The sequence below is a fragment of the Nerophis lumbriciformis genome, linkage group LG19 (genome assembly GCF_033978685.3).
Source record: "Nerophis lumbriciformis linkage group LG19, RoL_Nlum_v2.1, whole genome shotgun sequence".
Lineage (NCBI taxonomy): Eukaryota > Metazoa > Chordata > Actinopteri > Syngnathiformes > Syngnathidae > Nerophis > Nerophis lumbriciformis.
In genome coordinates, this window is record NC_084566.2 from 26,064,125 (window position 1) to 26,090,034 (window position 25,910).

Here is a 25,910-nt window from a genome sequence, read left to right on the forward strand (position 1 = left end):
TCATGTCTTTCATAATTAATGTGAACAATAGGCAACATTCCAAAAAAGTGCAGTTCCCCTTTAAAACTGCCCTCTTAGGTCTTATCAAGACAACACAAGTAGAAATGACTGCATTTATGTCAAACATCAATCAATCAATCAAAGTTTATTCATATAGCCCTTAATCACAAGTGTCTCAAAGGGCTGCACAAGCCACAACGACATCCTCGGCTCAGATCCCACATCAGGGCAAGAAAAAACTCAACTCATTGGACGTAATGAGAAACCTTGGAGGGGACCGGTGCAATGGATGCTGAGTGGATAAGGTTAATAATGTGAGAATTTACATAAATACATAGAGTATACATACATTCCTCATTCCAAGAGAGACATGTTATGTAACACTAATCTGCCCACATGTGTTGCTGTATGTACTGTAAAGAGATGGGCGATGCTGAGCAACACAATCATTCACAGGAGTTTAGATTTTACAAGCAGTCCACAGTGCAAAACTGCATTGGGAAAAGTGTACATTGTAGACCTTTTCAGATCACCACATTCACATTAAACATAGATGTGATCTTGTTGTTGGTTTATCGATAGGAAATGATTATGATGACAGAATTGGTAACTGACCTTTCCCTCTCACAGGGATGAACGGGGCGGTCCGAGCCGTGGTCCGCATGGGAATCTACGTGGGAGCCAAAGTGTATTTCATCCATGAGGTGAGACATGGACGCGAGACAAAGACGCAGTGGGCAATCCATTGAAAAGTAACACACAGCTCACGTTGAAAAGGAGGGGGATGATCTGGTTTCAGTGCACGTATAATTGGATCAGCGTGACTCCACTGTCCCCTGTTGGAGGCGAAAACACGCACACTGTGGTTTTATTTTGGTGACATAGTTCCCACAAAAAAAACAAAAAAACGTAATTTAAAGGTTAGCTTTGTGTGATTGTAAGAACATTTCTCCACCCCTTCTTCTTAGACGTACAAATAGTAGTTGTCCACTTCACTGTTTCCCGCAGGACTGTAATCTGTCTATTGCAGGGGTGTCAAACTCAAATACAGGATGGGCCAAAATTTAAAACTGAACAAAGCCGCGGGCCAAGGTTGAACAAATTAACCTTTTAATAGGGACCCAAACAAGTTTTGCATTGAATATTGAACAAGCAAGGCTTATATAACTTTATAGTGACATGCAAAATCAAGTTTCAAATAATAATAATAATAATTAAAAAATATCAATGGCATATCAAATACAATTCAAATAAAAATTGAATGCCTCTTTTCTATTTGCAGCCTTCTGAGGTAAATATCAACATTAACTTTTTACACAGGCTAATACATTTGAAAATAAAATAACAATGAATAAACCAACCATTCAGGACTTTAAACTGCTCAGTTTGCAACACACTGATCTAATCTGATGTGCCCAAGCCAGATACCTGCCATCTTTTCTTGGATGCTAGTTCATTAATGTCAGGGCTCAGGCTTTGAGCTGAGGCAACCTTCATTATCGAACGAAGATGTTCATCAGTCATTATATCTTGTCCACCCGGACCACAGTCTTGGGGGAGTGCCTTAAATGCACTGCCCTTAACGTACTCTACGAGCTATTGTCATGTCCGCTTTTCATCCATTCTAACATCGTTCAGACCCAGTCACAAGATATGTGCGGCTTCTGTAAGCACACACGAGTGAATGCAACGCATACTTCATCAACAGCGATACAGGTTACACTGAGGGTGCCCGTATAAAAAACTTTAACACTGTTAGAAATATACGCCACACTGTGAATTTACACCAAACAAGAATCACAAACACATTTCGGGAGAACATCCGCACCGTAACACAACATAAACACACAGAACAAATACCCAGAATCCTTTGCAGCACTAACTCTTCCAGGACGCTACAAAATACACCCCCGCTACCACCAAACCTCCCCCCCACACACACACACCTTGTAGCGTCCCGGAAGAGTTAGTGCTGCAAAGGGTTCTGGGTATTTGTTCTGTTGTGTTTTTAAGTTGTGCTACGGTGCGGATGTTCTCCCGAAATGTGTTTGTCATTCTTGTTTGGTGTGGGTTCACAGTGTGGCGCATATTTCTAACAGTGTTAAAGTTTTTTATTCGGCTACCCTCAGTGTAACCTGTATCGCTTTTGACCAAGTATGCCTTGCATTCAATTGTGTGTGCGTGCAGAAGCCGCACATGTTATGTGACTGGGCCAGCACTCGTTGGACTGGCTGAAAAGCAGTCGGGATGATTTTCGGGAGGGGTGCTGAAGTTTGGAAGACTCCCGGGAGGGTTGGCAAGTATTAGAATTAGCGGTGAATGCGGTGTTACCGCGGCACCGCCGCAATATATGATCGGCGGGCCAGCTTTAGTGTTAATTTGATATCGCCTCAAGGGCCGAGTGAAATTACACGGCGGGCCAAATTTGGCCCGCGGGCCAGAGTTTGACACCCGTGGTCTATGGCGTTATGTTGGCCAGTTTGCATAATTGGCCATTACACATGTTTATGCATTTTCCAGTAAGACGAGACTAAGTTTCTGGATTTGCAGCTCGTCACGTTTTTGAAGACAATCTAAGGGTCTGGAAACTTGCTAAATATATAGCAACAATGATCTCTCCTGCTACGTCTTCTTATTCTCTGTTAGACCAGGTGTGTAATAGTGTGTTAAAAAGCAGAGTTACAATGCCATGTACCAGTGGTTCTCAAACTTTTTTCACCAAATACCACCTCAGAAAACACTTCGCTCCTTCAGTACCACCATAATGACCCACATTAAAATACAGTGGCATAATAGGCTAAGTATTCAATAAAAACATGAAAGAGGTTTTATTTAACAAGCATATTTAATATGTATGGCCACTGTATTCTTGTACAGAGTTTAAATATAGGAAAATAAAATACTGTACTTAAATCAAGTGATTCTTTGGCGTACCACTATATAGAGTCCGCGTACCACTTGTGGTACCCTTACCACAGTTTAAAAATCACTGCCATGTGTCAGGCTTGGTCAAAAGATAGGACTCAGATGCAGAGTAGGGAATAATTTGTCAGGCTTTTATTTTGAAACCTTCCTTTCACCTCCAGAGTCAGAGCAATTCAATATCGGCTATAACTAAACTAGTTGGCGAAAAAAGGTTAAAAAAAAAGGAACAACCGAAAATCACTCCGAAAGGAGGAAAACACAAAAACAATGACGAACTATACTTGGCGCCGTATATTCTATGAAACTTATTATAAACACAAAACGCTCCAACAGGAGGAAGAAACAATGGCTATGAAACTTCTACACTTTCTCTAATCCAGGGGTCCCCAAACTTTTTGACTCGGGGGCCGTATTGAGTTAAAAAAATTTGGCCGGGGGCCGGGCTGTATATATATATATATATATATATATATATATATATATATACACATACACATACATACATATATACCAGTGTTTCCCACAGGACAGGCATCTATTTGTGGTGGTGTGGTCGGGGGGTGGGGGGTGGCGGCGGCAGCGGCGATGACCAAGAAGAACGCGGAGTTGGAATATAATTACAACATTTTATGTACATATTTATATACAGATTTGAACAATTAGTGATTCACTGAAATATATTTATTAATTGTGGTTCTTACAAAAAATATATCTTATAAAATATAAAAGCTAAAATGTCTCTTAAAGCTCTGCCCCTTTAATTAGTGAATACTAAATAATTTAACTTTAGCCTACTACTACAACCATATTATTTATCAGCAACATGAAGTGAAACAGAGGCAGAGGTGTCCTGCCACAGTCAGTCAACCTCCTCCTCCTCCTCCTCCTGCTGCTGCTGAACTGGTCGCACCTGTGGTCCGGACTGTAGGCCTACCTCCTCTCCAAGTCGAGCCCTTTTCGGCCGTTGAAAATATTTTTCTATACTCATCTGTGTGAAGGAGTGAACATCCAACATTAGAATTTATTACTAACGAGCAGAACCGCTCTATGTACAGTGCCGTCTAACCTTAAGCGGCAGCAGCTCAACACATGCAGGGTTCAACGTTAAGGTTTTTTTCTACTTGCCTGACTTTTCAAATCTACTTGCCCCAATATTTTTACTTGTCCTGCCTAGGTTTTTTTCTGGCTGTGTAGTGCTCATGGCTTATATCTTACTAAAATTCTTCCCGTTGACTATTTACAACACTACACAGTATTTATTATTATTATTATTATTATTATTATTATTATCTATAATTACATTTAAATGGCATTGCATACATGTAAAATTAAATGCTATTTCACATTATTTGACCAGTAGCAGTTACACTCATCTGAACAGGTCAACCACCTGTTTAAAGCCCGATCACAGTTGAAATCTTGAAATGAAGGGCCTTTAATGGCCAAAACATTAACCTGGACAACCTTTTAACAGCTGGTTGGCTCAGATTGTATTCTTTTCATTGCATTCACATGCTGCAGTGGACAATTTAGCTTCAGTCCATGTGTGTTTATTGACAACAGGGTTATAACCTGGACACGTTAGCTCGTCGGTATGAAAACACGTGACTGTTACTACGTGCGTCTGCAGCGTCAGGCTGCTCACCGTCAGTGAAACGCTCGGTGAAATCGCAGATTAACGTTAAATATATGACGAGCCGCGAGCGATGCAGCTATAACCTATCTACTAGTGATGGGTTGATGAGGCCTCATGAAGCGTTTCGACACATTGCAAAACTGTATTGATACTGTGTCGATACTGTGTCACTAAATACTGACATCTGCTGGACATTAAAAATCCCTACAGGCAACCTATGGACCGACTCAACTGACACTGATTTTATGACCTAGTACAGTGGTTCTCAAATGGGGGTACACGTACCCCTGGGGGTACTTGAAGGTATGCCAAGGGGTACGTGAGATTTAAAAAAAAATATTCTAAAAATAGCAACAATTCAAAAATCCTTTATAAATATATTTATTGAATAATACTTCAACAAAATATGAATGTAAGTTCATAAACTCCGTGAAGCACAAGCTCAGGTTTGTCACTAAAATGTCTGTCAAAAAGAACTGTGAAAAGAAATGCAACAATGCAATATTCAGTGTTGACAGCTAGATTTTTTGTGGACATGTTCCATAAATATTGATGTTAAAGATTTTTTTTTTGTGAAGAAATGTTTAGAATTAAGTTCATGAATCCAGATGGATCTCTAATACAATCCCCAAAGAGGGCACTTTAAGTTGATTATTACTTCTAGGTGTAGAAATCTTTATTTATAATTGAATCACTTGTTTATTTTTCAACAAGTTTTTAGCTATTTTTATATCTTTTTTTCCAAATAGTTCAAGAAAGACCACTACAAATGAGCAATATTTTTGCACTGTTATACAATTTAATAAATCAGAAACTGATGACATACTGCTGTATTTTACTTCATCTTTTTTTTTTCAACCAAAAATGCTTTGCTCTGATTAGGGGGTACTTGAATTAAAAAAAAATTCACAGGGGGTACATTGCTGAAAAAAGGTTGAGAACCACTGACCTAGTATATACAATAATATAAACCAAGTCATTGTATTTCATTTAGGATTATTTCATAACTTCATTTAAATAAAAATATATTTTTTGTCTTTTTTAGATACAGTCAATAAATAATGTGAACATGTATCATAACATGGAAATCTAAGAGAACGTGTTGTGAATGAGGATGCTTGTGGACCTGGAAATTATTATTATTTTTTTTTTACACATTTTTATAAAAAAAAAAAAAAAAAAGTTTTTCCAACATATTCAATTTTAGACGCTTTCTCTTCTTAGTTATTATTTCTCCGGCTGTAGAAAAGAGCCGCTCACAAGGCACAGAGGAGGCGTCAGTGCGACACAGTTCGCGTATCGGTCACGTGACCAAAACAGCTCATGATCGGTCACGTGACTTTCTAAAAGGCTATGAGCCACCAAGCTGCTAACTGTCGCCAAAAGGCACCATTTAAGTTTTTTTCCCCATGGCATCCTGGATCAAGGCTTTCAGCAGCTTTTGGACGTTTGAGGTAGAAACGTAGGAAGCGCCATCATTATGAAAAGTAGCCGGCGAATATTTTGATCCCATCCGTCCCTCTTCTTCTTCTTCTTCTTCTTCTTCTGGCCCACCAGGTGAATTAAGTGCTATTGGCGGAGTTACTACACCTACTGCACCTACTGCACCGGAGGTGTAACTACAAGCAACATTCACAGACAGTCCCATTGCTTTTATGAGCGGTCGAGCGAGTCAAAAGCCGAAAAATCCATTTGTGGCGGACGTAATTCTTTCGTGGCGGGCCGCCACAAATAAATGAATGTGTGGGAAACACTGTATACATTGTCTTTATATTCCAGCGAGTTAATCCGTTTTGTCATTTAACATCAATTAACATTGATGTTCATCAACATTTAACATTGTCACGTTATGGATGGGAAAATTCCTTTTTAGACAATATGATTTGCCTGAGCGGCTAGGAGACACCGAGAGTAACAAGCGGTATACAATGGATTAGAAAGGAAAGATGAAATAAAAAAAATAAAAAATAAAAAAAATAATTAAAACACTTTTTTTTTTAAACTTGGGACTTCCCGTGGGCCGGATTTTGGATGCTGGGGGGCCGGATCTGGCCCGCGGGTCGTAGTTTGGGGACCCCCGCTCTAATCTAATAAAGGTTAACAAAAAATGTCACTCAAAAAATTGAGGAAAAGAAAGAACTGTATGAAAAACTGAAAACTCACCACTTCGGCTGTAAAACTAAATAACACAAAATCACTCTGCTGAGGAGGAGAAAAGGAAAACTCAAAATAGCAACGAAAGAATTCAGGATCAAGGTATTCAAACACGAGACGAGGCAAGGCATGGACAGGATGCTATAGAGGCACGAATAAACGAGACAATCTGGCACAGAACAAAGGGAGGCGTGGGCTTATAAGACACATGAGGGTAATGGGGAACAGGTGGAAACAATCAGGGGTCAGGGATGACGTCAGACTGATGACACAAAAGGAAGGGCAAGTGATTTGAAACGAGAGGAGTTATTTTTCAAACTAAAACATGCAATTCACAAGACAGAAGAAACCAAGACAAGACATCCCTCACCGCGGTGTGACACCATGTACTGTATGAAGTTAGAATGACAAGCCACAGTACAATGATATATATCATGTTAATAAGTATGGGCAAACCGGTAACAAATGTCTACATGTATTTGTGGCAGGCTGCCACAAATAAATGAAGATTTGGTAACACTGCACTTTTTTGAGCACACATGAAATGTTTTAGCCTTGGTGGAGGTCTTCTTCAGTGAGTGTTGTATTGGCATTGAGCAAAGCATTGGTTCCACCTGCAGGGCTACCAGGGTATGGTGGATGGCGGGGACAACATCAAGGAGGCCACTTGGGAAAGTGTCTCCAGCATGTTGCAAGTGGTAAGAAAAAACTAATCTACTGTGGCAGATTTAATTCGCCCGCAGTGCGGAAATGTGACAAATTGATGTCGTGCTGGCGAGCAGGGCGGCACGGTCATCGGCAGCGCTCGCTGTAAAGCGTTTCGGAACCGCGAGGGACGCCTGAAAGCTGCTCACAACCTGGTGGAGAGGAACATCACCAACCTGTGTGTTATCGGAGGAGACGGTAGTCTGACCGGAGCCAACCTCTTCAGGGAGGAGTGGAGCGGACTGCTAGATGAACTCCTGCAGCAAGGTGACGCCTTCACTCTGCTGTTTCTGGGTTGAAGAGAGCACCCTAATATTTGAGCTAACTTCCCTCAGAGTTTCAATCTTAAAAAACTACAGTAGAAGGTTTGATACAGTCCAAATGAGGCGTACAGTGTACATTAACAGCATACTTGCAAATATGGATGTCCGATAATATCGGCAAATTAATGATTTAAAATGTAATATCGGAAAATATCGGTATCGGTTTCAAAAAAGTAACATTTATGACTTTTTAAAACGCCGCTGTACGGAGTGGTACACGGACGAGTACAGAGCGGCAATAAACCTTAAAGGCACTGCCTTTGCGTGCCGGCCCAATCACATAATATCTATGGCTTTTCACACACAGAAGTGAATGCGATTCATACTTGGTCAACAGCCATCCAGGTCACACTGAGGGTGGCCGTATAAAGAACTTTAACACTGTTACAAATGTGCGCCACACTGTGAACCCACACCAAACAACAATGACAAACACATTTCGGGAGAACATCCGCACCGTAACACAACATAAACACAATAGAACAAATACCCAGAACCCCTTGCAGCACTAACTCTTCCGGGACGCTACAATATACGCCCCCGCTATCCCCTACCCCCCACCTCAACCACGCCCATCTCAACCTCCTCATGCTCTCAGGGAGAGCATGTCCTAAATTCCAAGCTGCTGTTTTGAAGCATGTTAAAAAAAATAATGCACTTTGTGACTTCAATAATAAATATGGCAGTGCCATGTTGGCATTTTTTTTCCATAACTTGAGTTGATTTATTTTGGAAAACCTTGTTACATTGTTTAATGCATCCAGCGGGGCATCACAACAAAATTAGGCATAATAATGTGTTAATTCCACGACTGTACTGTATATATCGGTATCGGTTGATATCGGAATTGGTAATTAAGAGTTGGACAATATCGGAATATTGGATATCGGCCAAAAAAGCCATTATCGGACATCTCTACTCGCAAACAATAATGGGTACCTGGTGTTGTGGAAGTCGTCCAACCAGAGCGAAGGCCCCTAAAGTAGAACGTGCAGACAGCAAATACAGAATTGAGTATTATTCTTGCAGGTCTGATCAGCGAGGACGCTGTAAGCACTAATTCCGCATTGCACATCGTGGGCATGGTGGGATCCATCGACAACGACTTCTGCGGCACTGACATGACCATTGGGACCGACTCTGCGCTGCACCGCATCATCGAGGTGGTGGACGCCATCATGACCACGGCTCAGAGGTGAGCGAGGTAGACAGACTCATCCTGTTTGTGTCTTCTTTCGCTGACCGAATGTCACTTGTTTGCTTCACTGCAGCCACCAGAGGACGTTTGTGCTGGAGGTGATGGGACGCCACTGCGGGTCGGTCACATTTAACATCCACTTGCACCTATAGATTGTACATACAACTTTAGATATGCTTTTATCACACCGATGGCTATGTAAAACGGCGACAATGGTGGGACTCATAAACCCACAACCTTTGAATGACTCCCTATTAAGTGTCCCCAGAAGTCCAATGCGCTGTCAATTGTGCTACTGAGCCTGTTAGTGATGTTTATAACTCTTAGAAACAATAAGAAAGATTCTCTCACTCCACTGTGAAAGAGGACATTTTTGAGGATGTTGCTTTGGTTTGCAGCTACCTGGCTCTAGTCAGTGCTCTGGCGTGTGGAGCCGACTGGGTGTTCTTTCCAGAAATGCCTCCTGAAGACGGCTGGGAGGACAACATGTGTCAGAAACTGTCTGAGGTAACACAAAGCAACACTTGTGTACAACATGAGCTGTAACACAATATAGTCTGCCCATCGACGTTATATTATTATATATTTGTATTTCCCTTTCAACGTCACTCTAACGCAGGGGTCGCCATCCAGCCCGTCGATCCCGATCGACCAGTCGATCTTTGGCACCCTACCGGTCGATCACAAAAATATTAGAAAATAAATCTGTATTAATATGACATCATTGACACCTCCGCCCGCAGAGTGACAAACAGACTTGCCAACAGGCACGCATTTTAACCCCTGAACACACCCACACGCTTCGCCTCTCTCTCCTCAGCCTCTCGTCACTGCGGCCACACCCCCCCGAGCATGGCGGCACACTTCACCCGCTCGTCTCGTAAACGCGCTTGGCGTGACGTGCACAAAAATCATAGAGCTGCAACAATGCATTAAGGCTGACTGTTGCAACAAGTTCTAGCATCCAACTTCAAACAACTCTTCCCTCAACCACGACCTTCATAGCTCAACGGGAAGCTAACGGCAAATTTTAGAATCCGTGAACACTGCTCCAAAGTACAAATTTTGTGTTGATTTATTGTGCATAATATCGACATGTGCAAAAGCAGTAATATCTGATGAAACAAGGAAAAACCCGCCAGGTGAACAGCTGATTTTACTACTTCCGGCGCTGACGCAAGACAACCATGTGACTTACATTCCATATGTGGCCATAGGATTAACAAATATAGTACAGTACTAAGACTAAAGAGGCCATAAACAGTTAGCTTCTACAGCTGGGGTGCCGAAAGTGCAGCACAGGGGCCATCTGTGGTCTGTGACTTGTTTGTCATTGACCGTAGGCACATTGCAATAAAAAAAGCGCGCAAAAATTGCGAAAACATACCGAGCCCCTAAAGGGACATGGGGGAAATTATTTTTTTTAATTATTTTTTTTATTTTTATTTTTATTTTTTTTAGACATGTATCTCGTGCACACAAGATAGTTTCTTGTACGCACGAGATACATGTCTAAAAAAAAAAAAAAATTAAAAAAATTAAAAAAAATGTTTTTCCCCCCATGTCCCTTTAGGGCAGGCCTGGGCAATTATTTTGACTCGGGGGCCAAATTTAGAGAAAAAAATGTGTCTGGGGCCGGTATATCTATTTTTAGGAAAACTAATACAAAACCTCTCAATAAAGTCTGATTGAATGCTAAAAATGTTATGACAGACCGCCTTAAAAACGGAATGGAATTTTTTTTTTTTCTATGAACGATAAAACCCTGAATATTAACAACATATGAACGTCACACCCCCTCTCAATCGACATATTTTACAACATATGAACGTCACACCCCCTCTCAATCGACATATTTTACAACATATGAACGTCACACCCCCTCTCAATCGACATATTTTACAATCAAGCCAAATGCAACAAAAATGCAACAAACACAGCGAAATATGAACGTGAAGGGTAACAAAAAACATCTACAATCTGATATATGTGATACATCACTAAGCTTTAGAACTTTCTTGTAAAAATCTCCTTCCACGTCTGTCCCTGACACCCGCATTTCAGGCTGGCCGATCTGGAAACACTCTGTGGAAACGCTCCCCGCCCACACTGCTTGGTGCCTCGTCTGACCTGCTGTGACGTAGATTACCATAGTAACTAGTAGGGTTGTACAGTATACAGGTATTAGTATAGTACCGCGATACTAATGAATCATATTCGGTACCAAACCGCCTCTAAAAAGTACCGGTCCGCCACACCCTAAGATTTTTGTTAAAATAAAGCCAATAATGCAATTTTTTCTGGTCCCCTTTATTTAGAAAAGTATCGAAAAGTATCAAAATAATATTGGTATCAGGACAACACTAGTCACTAAAATATCATGCAAAAGCGCAGATTCCAACCATTGAAATACATTGTATAGTTCAAGACTTATGGTCATTTGAAAACATCACTGCTCATCATAATGGCAGCTACACTTTCCATCTTTAAGATCTAAAAAAAATATTTGGGAATGTCCAGCGGGCCAGATGGAAGAGCTTAACGGGCCGCATGTGGCCCCCGGGCCTTAATTTGCCCAGGTCTGCTTTAGGGGCTCCGTAAAAACAGCAAGAAGCACAATGAGAATTTTTTTTTTAACATCAGCCAATAATAACAACACAAAGCTTTGTCTTTTAAAAAGAATAACAATAACAAAAAACAACAACAAAAAAAACAATTAAAGTAAATAAATGAATATACACACACACACACACACACACACACACACACACACACACACACACACACACACACAAACAAACAAACAAACAAACACGTTTATATATAAAACATAGTTGACGCAGGGGTCGATTTTGCTTTGGTGTTTGGCTGGGACCAGGGATGTTGGGCTCGAAAAGGTTGGTGACCACTGCTCTCAATGTTTGTTTACAATTATTTCAAAGAGTCATTAAAGACATCACATCCAAAAAGATTGATTCTGCTGGTACTCAAACCAACAACCTTTGAATTACATATTAGTATCATCTACGAAGGCCAATGCCCAACAGAGCCTCTTGGTTGAGACGACAGTTGATATAACGGCTTACATATAATAGTTTTGATACGTTATTGTGTGAGTTTCGGGTACTATCGAGCAAAAAGGTGGACATTGGTGTGACTTGAACCCACAACCTTTGATATACATATTCTTCTTATTGTATGTAGAAGTGTAACACGCTATCCATTGCACCAAAGGACATTTCTCTGTATAAGATGGGGGAAGAATTGAGGGGAGGTGAAGGAAGAAAGCCAAAAAAAACCAAGGTTTTTTGAATCCCGGACACGGCTGGGTCATAAATAACATATTTTTTCCCCTTCTTTTTTTTTTTCCTTCAACAAATGTAATACGTTACAACATTTGTATCATAGATTGCGGCAGGTTTAAACAATTTTTTACTACTAATAACGTAACTTTAGTTCATCGCACTGTATACAGCCAATTGGTATCAAATGGTATTGTATATTGTGTAAAATATATCCCTATGTATCCATTGTGTAAAATATATCTATATTTATATCTACCCGTGATTTATTTTACCTTGCATGCAGCTCTATATAGATTAAACCATGTACTGCAAGGAAAAAAATAAAATAGTAAAGTTGCGTATACAACAAATAACACATAATACAACCTGTATACATCTATGTACAACATCCAGGAAGATATGTACTGTAGATGTACAAAATGTACAAAAAGTTAATTTAAAAAAATACATATTTATAAAGAAAATGTTACATTACACACTATTTACAGTGTTTATAAAACTAGAGCCAGGCAATTAGGCAAAGATGGACTACAGTGAGGCTAGCGCTAAGTGAAATAAAAATTGCTTTTATGTCTACTTCCTCATTATTTTTAGCCACTGTTCCTTGGAAAGTGTCTACTTGTACCTTATGAGGATGAAACCCACACAAGCATCTCTGGGGCTGTGGGAAAAGTGTTCGCTGACCTCTTAGCTGCAAAGGACACTAAGTCTATCTGTAGCCAGAATACACGCCACACATACTATTCTCCAAATAAATATACACATAACAACTTGTAAAATTACTTTGGATGTATTTTTGTAATAAATATAGTAGTAGGCGTTACTTGTATATTACTGTTAATTTAGGATTTTTTTGTGAAAATGGATTTAAACCAAAAGAGCCTACTGCATAGTAAGATGATCAGAACCGGTAGGTTCAGGTGTGGTTCTACAAATTGCCTAAAGCACAGGTGTCAAACTCAAGGCCCGGGGGCCAGATCTGGCCCGTCACATAATTTTTAATAGCCTGTTAAAGCTTGGAAATGATATGCATCAATTAAGTACTTTATCTTTCTCTCTTTTTCTATTTTGACAGAAAAAAAGACATGTACGGCATGCAGTTATATATATTTTATACTTTATCTATCTAATAATGTAACAGATATTATATTATCATACATTCGAAACATTTTTGGGGTAAAAACATACATAATATCTACCGTATTTTTCGGAGTATAAGTCGCACCGGAGTATAAGTCGCACCTGCTGAAAATGCAAAATAAAGAAGGAAAAAAACATATATAAGTCGCACTGGAGCCCGGCCAAACTATGAAAAAAACTGCGACTTATAGTCAGCAAAATACGGTACTTAGCCTTATGATTTCAAAGCAAGTTATCCATCAAATTGTACACTGTAAACATGACAATAAGCTCGGTCTTCAGAATCCTACCGTAAGAAAAAAACTGTGCTACCATTTTTACATTTATAGTAATACACTGTGAAAAAGCAACCGTATTTTTAATGCAAAAAACAACAAAAACTGGCAGCTCTATCACCAGCAGTGTTGGGTTAATTACTGAAAACCAGTAACTAGTTACAGTTACTAGTTACTTTATTTCAAAAGTAACTCAGTTACTAACTCAGTTACTTACACCAAAAAGTAATGCGTTACTGTGAAAAGTAACTATTTAGTTACTTTCCCCCCCCCATTAATGCCCTTTGAGCCTTCATTTCAGTACTGTTATTGCACTGGAGAATAATACAATCTGTTGATCAACTTGACATGCATTTGTATCACTGAATTCTGCTAAGCAATGTGGTCTACATACAACACACAAAGACAAAGATATGTTTCAAAGGGCCAATTTATTTCAGTCCAGAACAAATTGACAAAACTATTTTAAATAGCTGCAACATAACATACGTAAGTAACAAACAGCATAATAACAACATAGCTGTAAACCTGACTTCACCTAAGGAAGGCACACGTGACATACACAAAGCCTAACCAGGCAGATTTGAATTGTTGTTTTGGGCAGTAGACGGAATCTTTGATCCAAGACACAACTTACATTTAACTAAAATGTTCTTTTCTTTGTGCTCGACAAAAAAAAAGAAGTGAGAATATCTCCATGTTAAGACACTCGACTGCGGCTCCGTTGTTAGTAAACACAGACACGCCCCCCCCTCCCCTCCCCTCCCCTGCCCTCCCCTCCCCTCCCCACACCCACACCCAGACACACACAGAGCGCGCTTCTGGCTTGTGACACAAGAACATTCAGAAGGACGACACTGCAGCGCTCCAATAAAACACACTCCGATCTTCTGTTTCTAGCCGATACTACATAAAAAATAACGTAAAATAACGCAGTAACGCATCATGTAGTAACGGTAACTGAGTCACTGAATATAAAAAATTACGCGTTAGATTACTAGTTACTGCCGAAACCAACTTTGTAACGCGTTAGTCCCAACACTGATCACCAGCATTTTACAGTGAACTAGACTGTGACCATTTTACTGTAAATGTCATGGTAAAATTCTGCCATTTTCTTGACCGCAAAATCTACTGATTTTTTTTTCTTACAATGTAGGTAAAATATACTGTACATTTACTAATCAAATGCATAGGTGATCGTGTGACAATATCATGCGTCTAATCCTTATACATGTATGTTTCGTTTATAAATATTACAACCGGTCGGCCCTCTGAGGGCAGCCAAAACTGCAACGTGGCCCTCCATGAAATACCCCTGGCCTAAAGGTTTGTGTCCTACTATCTTGCTGGTGGTACCTAAACCCACAACCATAAAATAGTTTCCAAAGTCCAATGTATTGTCCGCTGCACCAAGTAGTCTGTAATCCAGATGAACATGACAAATTACACAACCGACATTGGATTTATGGTTAAATTCTTCACAGGAAACGTTCCTCTGGTCCAAAGTCTGAATCCAAATTTTGTTCATGTAAAACATCATGTGTCCTGTTTTCAAAGTCTGGTGTGTTCTTCTAGAACCGAGCTGACAAGAAAAGACTGAACATCATCATCGTAGCAGAAGGCGCCATCGACTCCCACAACAAAGCCATCACGCCCGATTACATCAAAGATGTAAGTACACTTCTGTGACCCACGTCAATGCCTTGTTAACCTTTAAATACTGCCTGGTTTAGTCACACCAGCTTTGAGTTTGACATATTAAATATAAAGATGTTTACTTGATATGTGACGTCACCCAGCTGGTAGTGCGCAACCTGGGCTTCGACACCAGGGTGACTATCCTGGGCCATGTACAGAGAGGCGGGACACCGTCAGCCTTCGACAGGATCCTGGTAGGTCCTCCTTATTTGCTGTTGCATATGTCCACGAGTAGCATGTAGTGGAAGGTGTGCCTGTGACTCAACACGTCGATGGCAGGCCAGTCGCATGGGCGTGGAGGCGGTGCTGGCCTTGCTGGAGGCGTCTGCTGGAACTCCAGCCTGTGTGGTGTCTCTGGTGGGAAACCAAGCGGTCCGCCTGCCTCTCATGGAGTGTGTGCAGATGGTAAGAATTCTCTAACGGGATTTATTTGTGGATATGCTCAAACAGTGAGACGTGCACAAAATGTCTTCAGACGCAGGAAGTGCAGAAGGCCATGGACGAGAAGAAGTTTGAGGAGGCGGTTAGACTGCGTGGCAGGTAGTATTTTACTAATACTTCCTGTATACAGTAGAACCTTGATGCACAAACGCCTCTATTTACGTCTTTTTTGGTTCATGAACATTTACATCGCGCTAAATATGCCTCTGTGTGTGGACCATGTCTCAGCGTACGAACACTTAATCCATTAATTCATTTTGCATGCCTCTTGAAGCCATTTTGATGTCCAAACTCTCACAAACTTAGTGTTTTGCTTCCGATTCCACTGTGCTAGCATTTTAGCGGGTTAGCCTCTGTTAGCCCCTTCAGTTCGAGGATTTTATCCGAGAAGGGGGCTTTGTTCAACATCAAGTTTTTTAACTGTGATGCGACCGAAAAAGTTGCCACAGCGGACCTTTGTTACAGCGAATGAGAAGGCACTACCTGAACAAAAGCCGATGAAGGATCACCTCACACTGCTAGTTTGTGCTAATGCTAGCGTTGTCTACGTGAAGCAACTGCTTGTTTATCACTCCGAAACTCCCAGAGTGTTCAACAATGCCTCAAATATTCCCAGACACAAGATAACAAATGTTTTCTTTTTTTCTTTTTTGGTTTTGGAGCGCATCAACAAGACTTTGTTTGTGTGTGTGTGTGTTGACATTTAAGCATGCTGTAATGTTGTTGTATTGTTGGTCCATCCTTCCATCCATCCATCCATCCATCTATCTTCTTCCGCTTATCCGAGGTCGGGTCGCGGGGGCAGCAGCCTAAGCAGGGAAGCCCAGACTTCCCTCTCCCCAGCCACTTCGTCCAGCTCCTACCGGGGGTTCCCGAGGCGTTCCCAGGCCATCCGGGAGAGATAGTCTTCCAAACGTGTCCTGGGTCTTCCCTGTGGCCTCCTACCGGTCGGACGTGACCGAAAGACCTTCCTTGGGAGGCGTTCGAGTGGCATCCTGACCAGATGCCCAAACCACCTCATCTGGCTCCTCTCGATGTGGAGGAGCAGTGGCTTTACTTTGAGCTCCTCCCGGATGACAGAGCTTCTCACCCTATCTCTAAGGGAGAGCCCCACCACCCGGCGGAGGAAGATCATTTCGGCCGCTTGTACCCGTGATCTTGTCCTTTCGGTCATAACCCAAAGCTCATGACCATAGGTGAGGATGGGAACGTAGATCGACCGGTAAATTGAGAGCTTTGCCTTCCGGCTCAGCTCCTTCTTCACCACAACGGATCGATGCAGCGTCCGCAATACTGAAGATGCCGCACCGATCCGCCGGTCCATCTTACGAACCACTCTTCCCTCAATCATGAACAAGACTCCGAGGTACTTGAACTTCTCCACTTGGGGTAATATCTCTTCCCCAACCCGGAGATGGCACTCCACCATTTTCCATGGACTCGGACTTGGAGGTGCTGATTCTCATCCCAGTCGCTTCACACTCGGCTGAGAACCGATCCAGTGAGAGCTGAAGATCCTGGCCAGATGAAGCCATCAGGACCACATCATCTTCAATAAGCAGAGACCTAATCCTGCAGCCACCAAACCGGATCCCCTCACCACCCTGACTGCGCATAGAAATTCTGTCCATAAAAGTTATGAACAGATTCGGTGACAAAGGGCAGCCTTGGCGGAGTCCAACCCTCACTGAAAACGGGTCTGTGCGGACTAAGCTCTGAAACCAATCACACAGGGAGCGGACCGCCACAGTCAGACAGTCCGACACCCCATACTCTCTAATCACTCCCCACAGGACTTCTCGAGAGACACGGTTGAATACCTTCTCCAAGTCCACAAAGCACATGTAGACTGGTTGGGAAAACTCCCATGCACTCTCAAGGACTCTGCCGAGAGTATAGAGCTGGTCCGCAGTTTCACGACCAGGACGAAAACCACACTGCTCTACCAGAAGCCTCCTCTCCAGTACACCTAAATAGACTTTACTGGGAAGGCTGAGGAGTGTGATCCCACGATAGTTGGAACACACCCTGCGGTTCCCCTTTTTAAAGAGAGGAACCACCACCCTGGTCTGCCAATTCAAAGGTACCGCCCCCGATGTCCACGTAATGTTGCAGAGTCTTGTCAACCAAAACAACCACACAGCATCCAGAGCCTTAAGGAACTCCGGGAGGATCTCATCCACCCCCGGGGCTTTGCCACCGAGGAGCTTTTTAACTACCTCAGCAACCTCAGCCCCAGAAATAGGAGACCCCACCACAGATTCCCCAGGCACAGCTTCCTCATAGGAAGACGTGTAAGGATTGAGGTCTTCAAAGTATTCCCTCCACCGATCCACAACATCCGCAGTCCAGGTCAGCAGAACACCATCCTCACCATACATGGTGTTGACAGTGCATTGCTTCCCACCTCCTGAGGCTGAGGATAGTGGTCCAGAATCGCTTCGAAGCCATTTGGAAGTTGTTTTCCATGGCTTCCCCAAACTCCTCCCATGTCCGAGTTTTTGCCTCTCTGACAGGAGACTCTGCTAGACGTTCCCAGCAGACCCTCACAATGCGTTTGGGCCTGCCAGGTCTGTCCGGCATCCTACCCCAACATCAGAGCCAACTCACCATCAGGTGTTGATCGGTAAAAAGCTCTGCCCCTCTCTTCACCTGAGTGTCCAAAATATGAGACCACAATAAATAATAAATATATATATATACATATGTATGCTTGTTTTATAGGTGATGACTATAGGTAAGGCTAGGAATGTAGATCGGCTGGTAAACGGAAAGCTCTGACATTCGGCTCAGATGTCGCTTTACCACAACAGTTCGATCAATGCAGATGCTGCACCAATCAATTGGTCCTAAATTCTTTAACTTGAAGAAGCATCTCATGCCTGACCCATGGATGGCACTCCACCTTTTTCCAGGCGAGAACCATGGACTTGGAGTTGAAGGTGCTGATTGTTATCCTGGCCGCTTCACACTGGGCTACGAACCAATCCAGTGAATGCTGAAGGTCACGGTCTGATGAAGCTACCAGAACCATATCATCCAGAAATAGTCAAAACCTAATCCTACAAACACCAAACCGGAACCCTTCAAGACTCTGGCTTTGCTTACAAATGCTGTCTCTAAAAATTATGAACAGAATCGGTGACAAAGGGCTGCCCTGGTGCAGTCCAACTCTCACTGGAAATTAGTTTGACTTACTGCTGGGGGGCCGTCCTCTGTAGTACCACTGAATAGACTTTACCAACAAGGCTGAGGTATGTGATCCCACAATAGTTGGAACACACCATGCTGTTGCCCTTCTTAAAAAGAGGAACATCCACCCCGGTCTGCCAATCGAGAGGTACTGCCTCCATGCGAAGCAGCAGAGTTGTGTCAACCAAGATATCCCCAGAGCATCTAGGGAACTTCAGGTGGATGCCACTTCCCCGCAGGTCCATGCCACCAAGAGGCTTTTTGACCACCTTGGCAACTTCAGTCCCAGAGATAAAGGAGTCGACTGTACAGTCCCCAGCCACTCATTGGAACATGTGTCAGTGGGATCGAGCAGGTTTTCAAAGTAATTCCTTCCACCGGTCCACAACACATACATGGTGCTGACCGTGCAGAGCTTCTCTTGACTGAGACGGGGGATGGTGGTTCAGAATGTCTTTGAAGTTGCCTGGAAGTCATTCACAGTGGCTTCCTTGAACTCCTCGGTGACTGCTCAGTGGCACACAGCTTAGCCTTCCGTAACTTTCAACTACCTCCAGAGTCCCATGAGCCAAAAAGACCCGATAGGACTCATTCTTGACCTTGACGTCATCCCTCACCTGTTGCATGTAACGTGTGCTTGCAGGAGCTTTGAGAACAACTTGATCACTTACAGACTTCTCTCCTACCGCAATGCTGACTCAGAGATTCCAAGCGTAAGTCTCATTTTGTATGACATTATTCTTTTTATATTATAAAATTACAGATTTAAATAATGTAATGTTCTCTCCTCCAGCCAATCTGAGGTTAGCATATGAAGGTACATCCTGCACAGATGCATTGTGGGTCTTTTTGTCTCACTAACTGTCCAATAAGAGACCAGAAGACGGAGCTTACGTATTTGTCTTCTATAGCACTGAATTAGTGTTACTATTTCAGACACTTTTTGTCTTAACTGATGTGTCTTTTCACACACGAGGCCAAGAAAAAGCTTCACAAACATCATCAGTGATGTTTGTCTTTGCTGAAGTCTTTAGCATTGCAAAGGCGTACGTTAGCTAGCGAGCGTGCGTCAACATTGCACATGCAAAGACGTGCGTTAGCTAGCTAGCATTGCACATGCAAAGACGTGCACTAGCTTGCAAGCTAACAGGCCCTGCTGTGTTCTCCTTTGATTTGATTGGCTTTGAAGTTGCAGTTTTTGTTACATTTTCACCAAAAGTGCAGTCACTTTATGGAAAGTGAAAGTGGACGAGCAGCAGACTTTGTTAGTTTTTTGCTTTTTTGAAAAATTTTGGATTAGAAAGTTTCAACATTTGACACAATGCTTTGTCACTGACCCTGAGCGCCTCTCAAGCTGTCTGGTTGCTGTGGCAACCCGCTTGTTTGTGTGTGGGTGCACTAGTGCTGGACAGACGCATGGAGAATATGTCACATGATGTACACCACCTGTGTGCACTGGAATGATGTCAAAAGTTAGGAAGTATCTGTTGCTGCCTAATTGCATCTTGTAGCAGCATGGAGCTTCTTGCATGTAGGATCATCGTAGCCTGGTTCTGCTCAGGGGAAAAGTTCTGCCCAGGTCGCCCCACTTGGGAGTACATTCCAGATGTCATTGATTGTCCTCATCCCCCTGGCTTTTCAGATAACAACCTGCTGTCTTCTTGGTCCTTTTCAGAGCTCCTTCAATGTGGCAGTTTTGAACGTCGGCGCGCCTGCCGCTGGCATGAACGCCGCCGTGCGCTCAGCCGTCAGGGTGGGAATCACCGAAGGGCATAAAATGTTCGCAGTGAGCGACGGCTTTGAAGGGTTCTACAAGGGGCAGGTGAGAGCTCGGCTAAAGATAGCTTACAGCATTAACCTATCTGCAGAGAACTACCTTACCTTCAAAGTATGACATTATTTGGTTGAAGTATTTTAAGGAATAACAAACACTGCTGTCACCTTATTAACCACACGTCCTTGTCTCCATGGTGATCACAAGCTCACTTTCCGCATTCCTTTGGCGTCTGGGGTCAAAGCACTAAAATTAGCCTCAGCCTGCGCGTGCTATTTTTTAAGCTAACAGCTATCGGCCAGCGCTAAATTCAACCCAGAGGAAAAAAACATTCCTCTCAGGTCACCGTGACAACTGGCGCCAAGCAGGAAGTGACCATGTTGCCACTCCACTGTCACTTGGTCGCCGAGATAAGAGACAGTGTGCGGGTGTTGTCGTGCTGCTTGCGAGCATTTATCATGACATGAGATTGTACAGCGATGCTAGCAAACAAATAAGCTAACAAATAACGAACTGTTTTAAAAATAAGACAATGAAAGCCTTGAGAGAGAATTCACACCCCTCAACAAAATGGTCACAAATTGAATTTATTTTTGAGAAATAACACTTGAAGGAATTGTTATTGTTTTTGTCGTTTTTAAAATCAGATCAAGGAAATTAAATGGGGCGACGTCGGAGGCTGGACTGGTCAAGGAGGCTCTCTGCTCGGGACGAAGAGGTGAATGACAGTTTTTTTTTGACACTTGGATGTCTGTTGGGATATGTTGTAGTGATCTATTATCAGCGATAACTGTCCTGAAGAATAAGAACTTTGTTGTAGAACTCTTCCTGGCAAACATTTGGCACAAATAGCCGAGCAGATGAGGATCCACAACATCAACGCGCTTCTCGTCATCGGCGGCTTTGAGGTACGCAACCTTTGCATCGTTGTTAATTATTGTTATGTCATTCATATTCCATTATTGCAGTTGTAAAAAGCTATTGCTAAACACTAATTGTAAAACATTCCATTAGTATATTGTCTTATTTGTGTTGTTTTAAAGGGGAACATTATTACAATTTCAGAAGGGTTAAAACCATTAAAAATCAGTTCCCAGTGGCTTATTTTATTTTTCGAAGTTTTTTTCAAAATTTTACCCATCACGCAATATCCCTAAAAAAAGCTTCAAAGTGCCCGATTTTAACCATCGTTATATACACCCGTCCATTTTCCTGTGACGTCACATAGTGAAGCCAACACAAACAAACATGGCGCATAGAACAGCAAGCTATAGCGACATTAGCTCGGATTCAGACTCGGATTTCAGCGGCTTAAGCGATTCAACAGATTACGCATGTATTGAAACGGATGGTTGTAGTGTGGAAGCAGGTAGCGAAAACGAAATTGAAGAAGAAACTGAAGCTATTGAGCCATATCGGTTTGAACCGTATGCAAGCGAAACCGATGAAAACGACACGACAGCCAGCGACACGGGAGAAAGCGAGGACGAATTCGGCGATCGCCTTCTAACCAACGATTGGTATGTGTTTGTTTGGCATTAAAGGAAACTAACAACTATGAACTAAGTTTACAGCATATGAAATACATTTGGCAACAACATGCACTTTGAGAGTGCAGACAGCCCAATTTTCATCAATTAATATATTCTGTAGACATACCCTCATCCGCGCTCTTTTCCTGAAAGCTGATCTGTCCAGTTTTGGAGTTGATGTCAGCAGGCCAGGGAAGCTAGGGTCGATATTCTTCTCTTGATCATCTTCGGTGGCATAAGGGACGGTGTGAGCCAAAACATCCAGGGGGTTTAGCTCGCTCGTCTGCGGGAACAAACTGCCGCCATTGCTTGCCGTGCTAGCGAGGTCCTTTGTCCCTAAATTGCTCACACACTCCGGCAGATTCAATGGGGGTCTGGCGGAAGATTTCTTTGACTTTATCGTTGGAAATGCATCTGCTTTGAGTGTCGCAGGATATCCACACATTCTTGCCATCTCTGTCGTAGCATAGCTTTCGTCGGTAAAGTGTGCGGAACAAACGTCCAATTTCTTGCCACTTTCGCATCTTTGGGCCACTGGTGCAACTTGAATCCGTCCCTGTTCGTGTTGTTACACCCTCCGACAACACACCGACGAGGCATGATGTCTCCAAGGTACGGAAAACAGTCGAAAAAAACGGAAAATAACAGACTCGGTGTTTGAGAAAATGGCGGATTGCTTCCCGATGTGACGTCACGTTGTGACGTCATCGCTCCGAGAGCGAATAATAGAAACGCGTTTAATTCGCCAAAATTCACCCATTTAGAGTTCGGAAATCGGTTAATAAAAGATATGGTCTTTTTTCTGCAACATCAAGGTATATATTGACGCTTACATAGGTCTGGTGATAATGTTCCCCTTTAATGTTGTTGTTTTCACAAATTTAGAAGTTTTAGAATTCAGTAACATTTTGAAACAGTTAAGAAAGTTAAATTGTGACTGAGCTTGGCTAGGATTTCAATGTTTTGCTTTTCATTTGTGTGTGCAATGTGATTGGCTCTCTCTGATTGGCTTCTCCCATCAGTGTATGTCCCTACAAGCCCCACCCCCTGCCTTACTTCTTCCATCATCTGTCAGTCCTTCTTATATTGCTATAAGCCCCTCCCACACTACAATCCCATGCAAGCTCCTCCTACTTCTTTAAAGCTCCTCCCATGCCTTACCTGACTTCTTTTATGTTGCCACAAGCCCCGCCCATGTGAGTAGCAGCCCAACTCTTTCTGCTAATCCTTGCAAGCCCCTCCCGCAACCTGCTGGCGTCTTCAACAGGTGTTTAACAGCGTCATTGTCTTCATGTTACGAGTCTGAGGGTTCAAAGGTCATACATGGCAAGCTCATATTAGCTGATGCTAGTGCTATTAGCCTCCCTGCTAGAACACATTGTGATGTCCTAGGAGTCTTCTTGTGTCTTCAGTTCGTGCGTCTGTTTTGTCTCAAACATCGTCAGTGTTAAGTCGTACAAAATGTCATCGCCTTCATCTCCATCTGGCCCCACTCCCCTGGGTCCCTAATAGCCAATAAGATGCCGGCTGCTTTCACCGCTGCAGGCCTACATGGGAATACTGGAACTTTCCACAGCGCGGGACAAATTTGATGAGCTCTGCGTGCCCATGGTGATGGTTCCCGCCACGGTGTCCAACAATATACCGGGCTCAGACCTCAGTATCGGCTCTGACACGGCGCTCAACGCCATCACGGATGTAAGTGAGGCTGGCCTGCTCGCTGTGTGTGTGTGTGTGTGTGTGTGTGTGTGTGTATACACCTGAATGCGCTTTATGAGGCTTTATTGACAGCTAGTGTGACAAAATGGATTCTTGTGAATTTGACAGGCAACTTTTCTATGACTGTGTAACCCGGCCCTCGAGGACTATAGCTACTGTATATAGCTAAGCTTAAAGGACCCATATCGTCCAGATGACCGAACTTTAGGAACACTGATACAAAACCTCACAATAATGTCTGATTGAATGCTAAAAACGTTACGACAGACCGCATTAAAAAACGGAATGGAATTACATTTTTTTTTTACTAAATGAGACCCAAAATGTACATGAAAATAACGAATGTGGGTTTTACAATATTAACTATGAACGATAAAATAATATTGACAACACATGAACGTCACAGCCCCTCTCAATCGACATATTTTACAATCAAGCGAAATGCAACAAAAATGCAACAAACACAGTAAAATATGAACGCATTGGGCAGTGTTTTTCAACCACTGTGCCGCGGCACACTAGTGTCGTGAGATCCAGTCTGGTGTGCCCTGGGAGATTATCTAAATTCACCTATTTGGGTTAAAAATATTTTTTGCAAACCAGTAATTATAGTCTGCAAATGATGTGTTGTCGTTGAGTGTCGGTGCTGTCTAAAGCTCAGCAGAGTAACTGTGCAATACTCTTCCATATCAGTAGGTGGCAGCCGGTAGCTAATTGCTTTGTAGATGTCGGAAACAGCGGGAAGCAGCATGCAAGTAAAAAGGTGTCTAATGCTTAAACCAAAAATAAACAAAAGGTGAGGGGCCCTAAGAAAAGGCATTGAAGCTTAGGGAAGGCTATGCAGAACGAAACTAAAACTGAAGTGGCTACAAAGTCAACAAAAACAGAACGCTGGACGACAGCAAAGACTTACTGTGGAGCAAAGACGGCGTCCACAATGTACATCCGAACATGACATGACAATCAACAATGTCCCCACACAGAAGGATAAAAACTGAAATATTCCTGATTGCTAAAACAAAGTAGAGGCTGGAAATATCGCTCAAAGGAAGACATGAAACTGCTACAGGAAAATAGCAAAAAAATAGGTGCAAGACAAGAACTAAAACACTACACACAGGAAAACAGCAAAAAATACAAAATAGTAAGGGTGTGATGTGAGAGGTGGTGACAGTACACCTACTTTGAGACAAGAGCTATATTGATGCATGCTTGGTTATGGTTTAAAGTCATATCCAAAAACGACTTTTTACTGTCAAGTGAGTTTCGTTTTTTAGTGATTTCTGCTGGTGGTGTGCCTCCGGATTTATTCAACGCAAAAAATGTGCCTTGGCTCAAAAAAGGTTGAAAAACACTGGCATAGGGTAAAAACATTTACAATCTGATATATTACTAAGCTTTAGAACTTTGTTGTAAAAATCTCCTTCCGCGTCTGTGCCCGACACCCGCATTTCAGGCTGGCCGCTTTGGAAACACTCTGTGGAAACGCTCCCCACCCACACTGCTTGGTGCCTCGTCTGATCTGCTGTGATTTAGATTACCATAGTAACTAGTATATCATGCAAAAGCGCAGATTCCAACCATTGAAATACTTTGTATAGTTCAAGACATTCAGGTCATTTGAAAACATCACCCTAAGACTTTTTTGTTAAAATAAAACCAATAATGAATTTTTTTGTGGTCTCCTTTATTTAGAAAAGTACCGAAAATTACTGAAATACTTTTGTTACCGGTACCGGTACCAAAATATTGGTATCGAGACAACACACACCAAGCACCCACTGGCAGAAATGTAGATCACTGCACATCATAATGGCAGCTAGTAGCTGTAAATGGAAACTGTAGCTGGCAGCTACAGTTTCCATCTTAAAGATCTAAAAAATATATTTG

General features: G+C 42.4%; 1 protein-coding gene across 3 annotated transcripts in view; it reads left to right on the forward strand.

Moving 5' to 3' along the window:
• The window catches only part of LOC133618583 (ATP-dependent 6-phosphofructokinase, platelet type-like), a 35,714-nt gene that overhangs the window by 2,149 nt on the left and 7,655 nt on the right, over window positions 1-25,910 (forward strand). For 2 of the 3 annotated variants that reach the window (XM_061979087.1, XM_061979085.1), the window contains exons 2-16: window positions 631-704; window positions 7,336-7,413; window positions 7,498-7,687; window positions 8,773-8,938; window positions 9,015-9,059; window positions 9,340-9,448; window positions 15,240-15,335; window positions 15,464-15,556; window positions 15,642-15,767; window positions 15,838-15,902; window positions 19,639-19,708; window positions 20,671-20,817; window positions 21,417-21,487; window positions 21,590-21,677; window positions 23,847-23,999. In XM_061979087.1, coding sequence (XP_061835071.1) covers window positions 631-704; window positions 7,336-7,413; window positions 7,498-7,687; window positions 8,773-8,938; window positions 9,015-9,059; window positions 9,340-9,448; window positions 15,240-15,335; window positions 15,464-15,556; window positions 15,642-15,767; window positions 15,838-15,902; window positions 19,639-19,708; window positions 20,671-20,817; window positions 21,417-21,487; window positions 21,590-21,677; window positions 23,847-23,999 — 1,571 coding nt within the window. The remainder of the gene's footprint in view (window positions 1-630; window positions 705-7,335; window positions 7,414-7,497; window positions 7,688-8,772; window positions 8,939-9,014; window positions 9,060-9,339; window positions 9,449-15,239; window positions 15,336-15,463; window positions 15,557-15,641; window positions 15,768-15,837; window positions 15,903-19,638; window positions 19,709-20,670; window positions 20,818-21,416; window positions 21,488-21,589; window positions 21,678-23,846; window positions 24,000-25,910) is intronic. The other variant, XM_061979086.1, reaches the window with a different exon arrangement.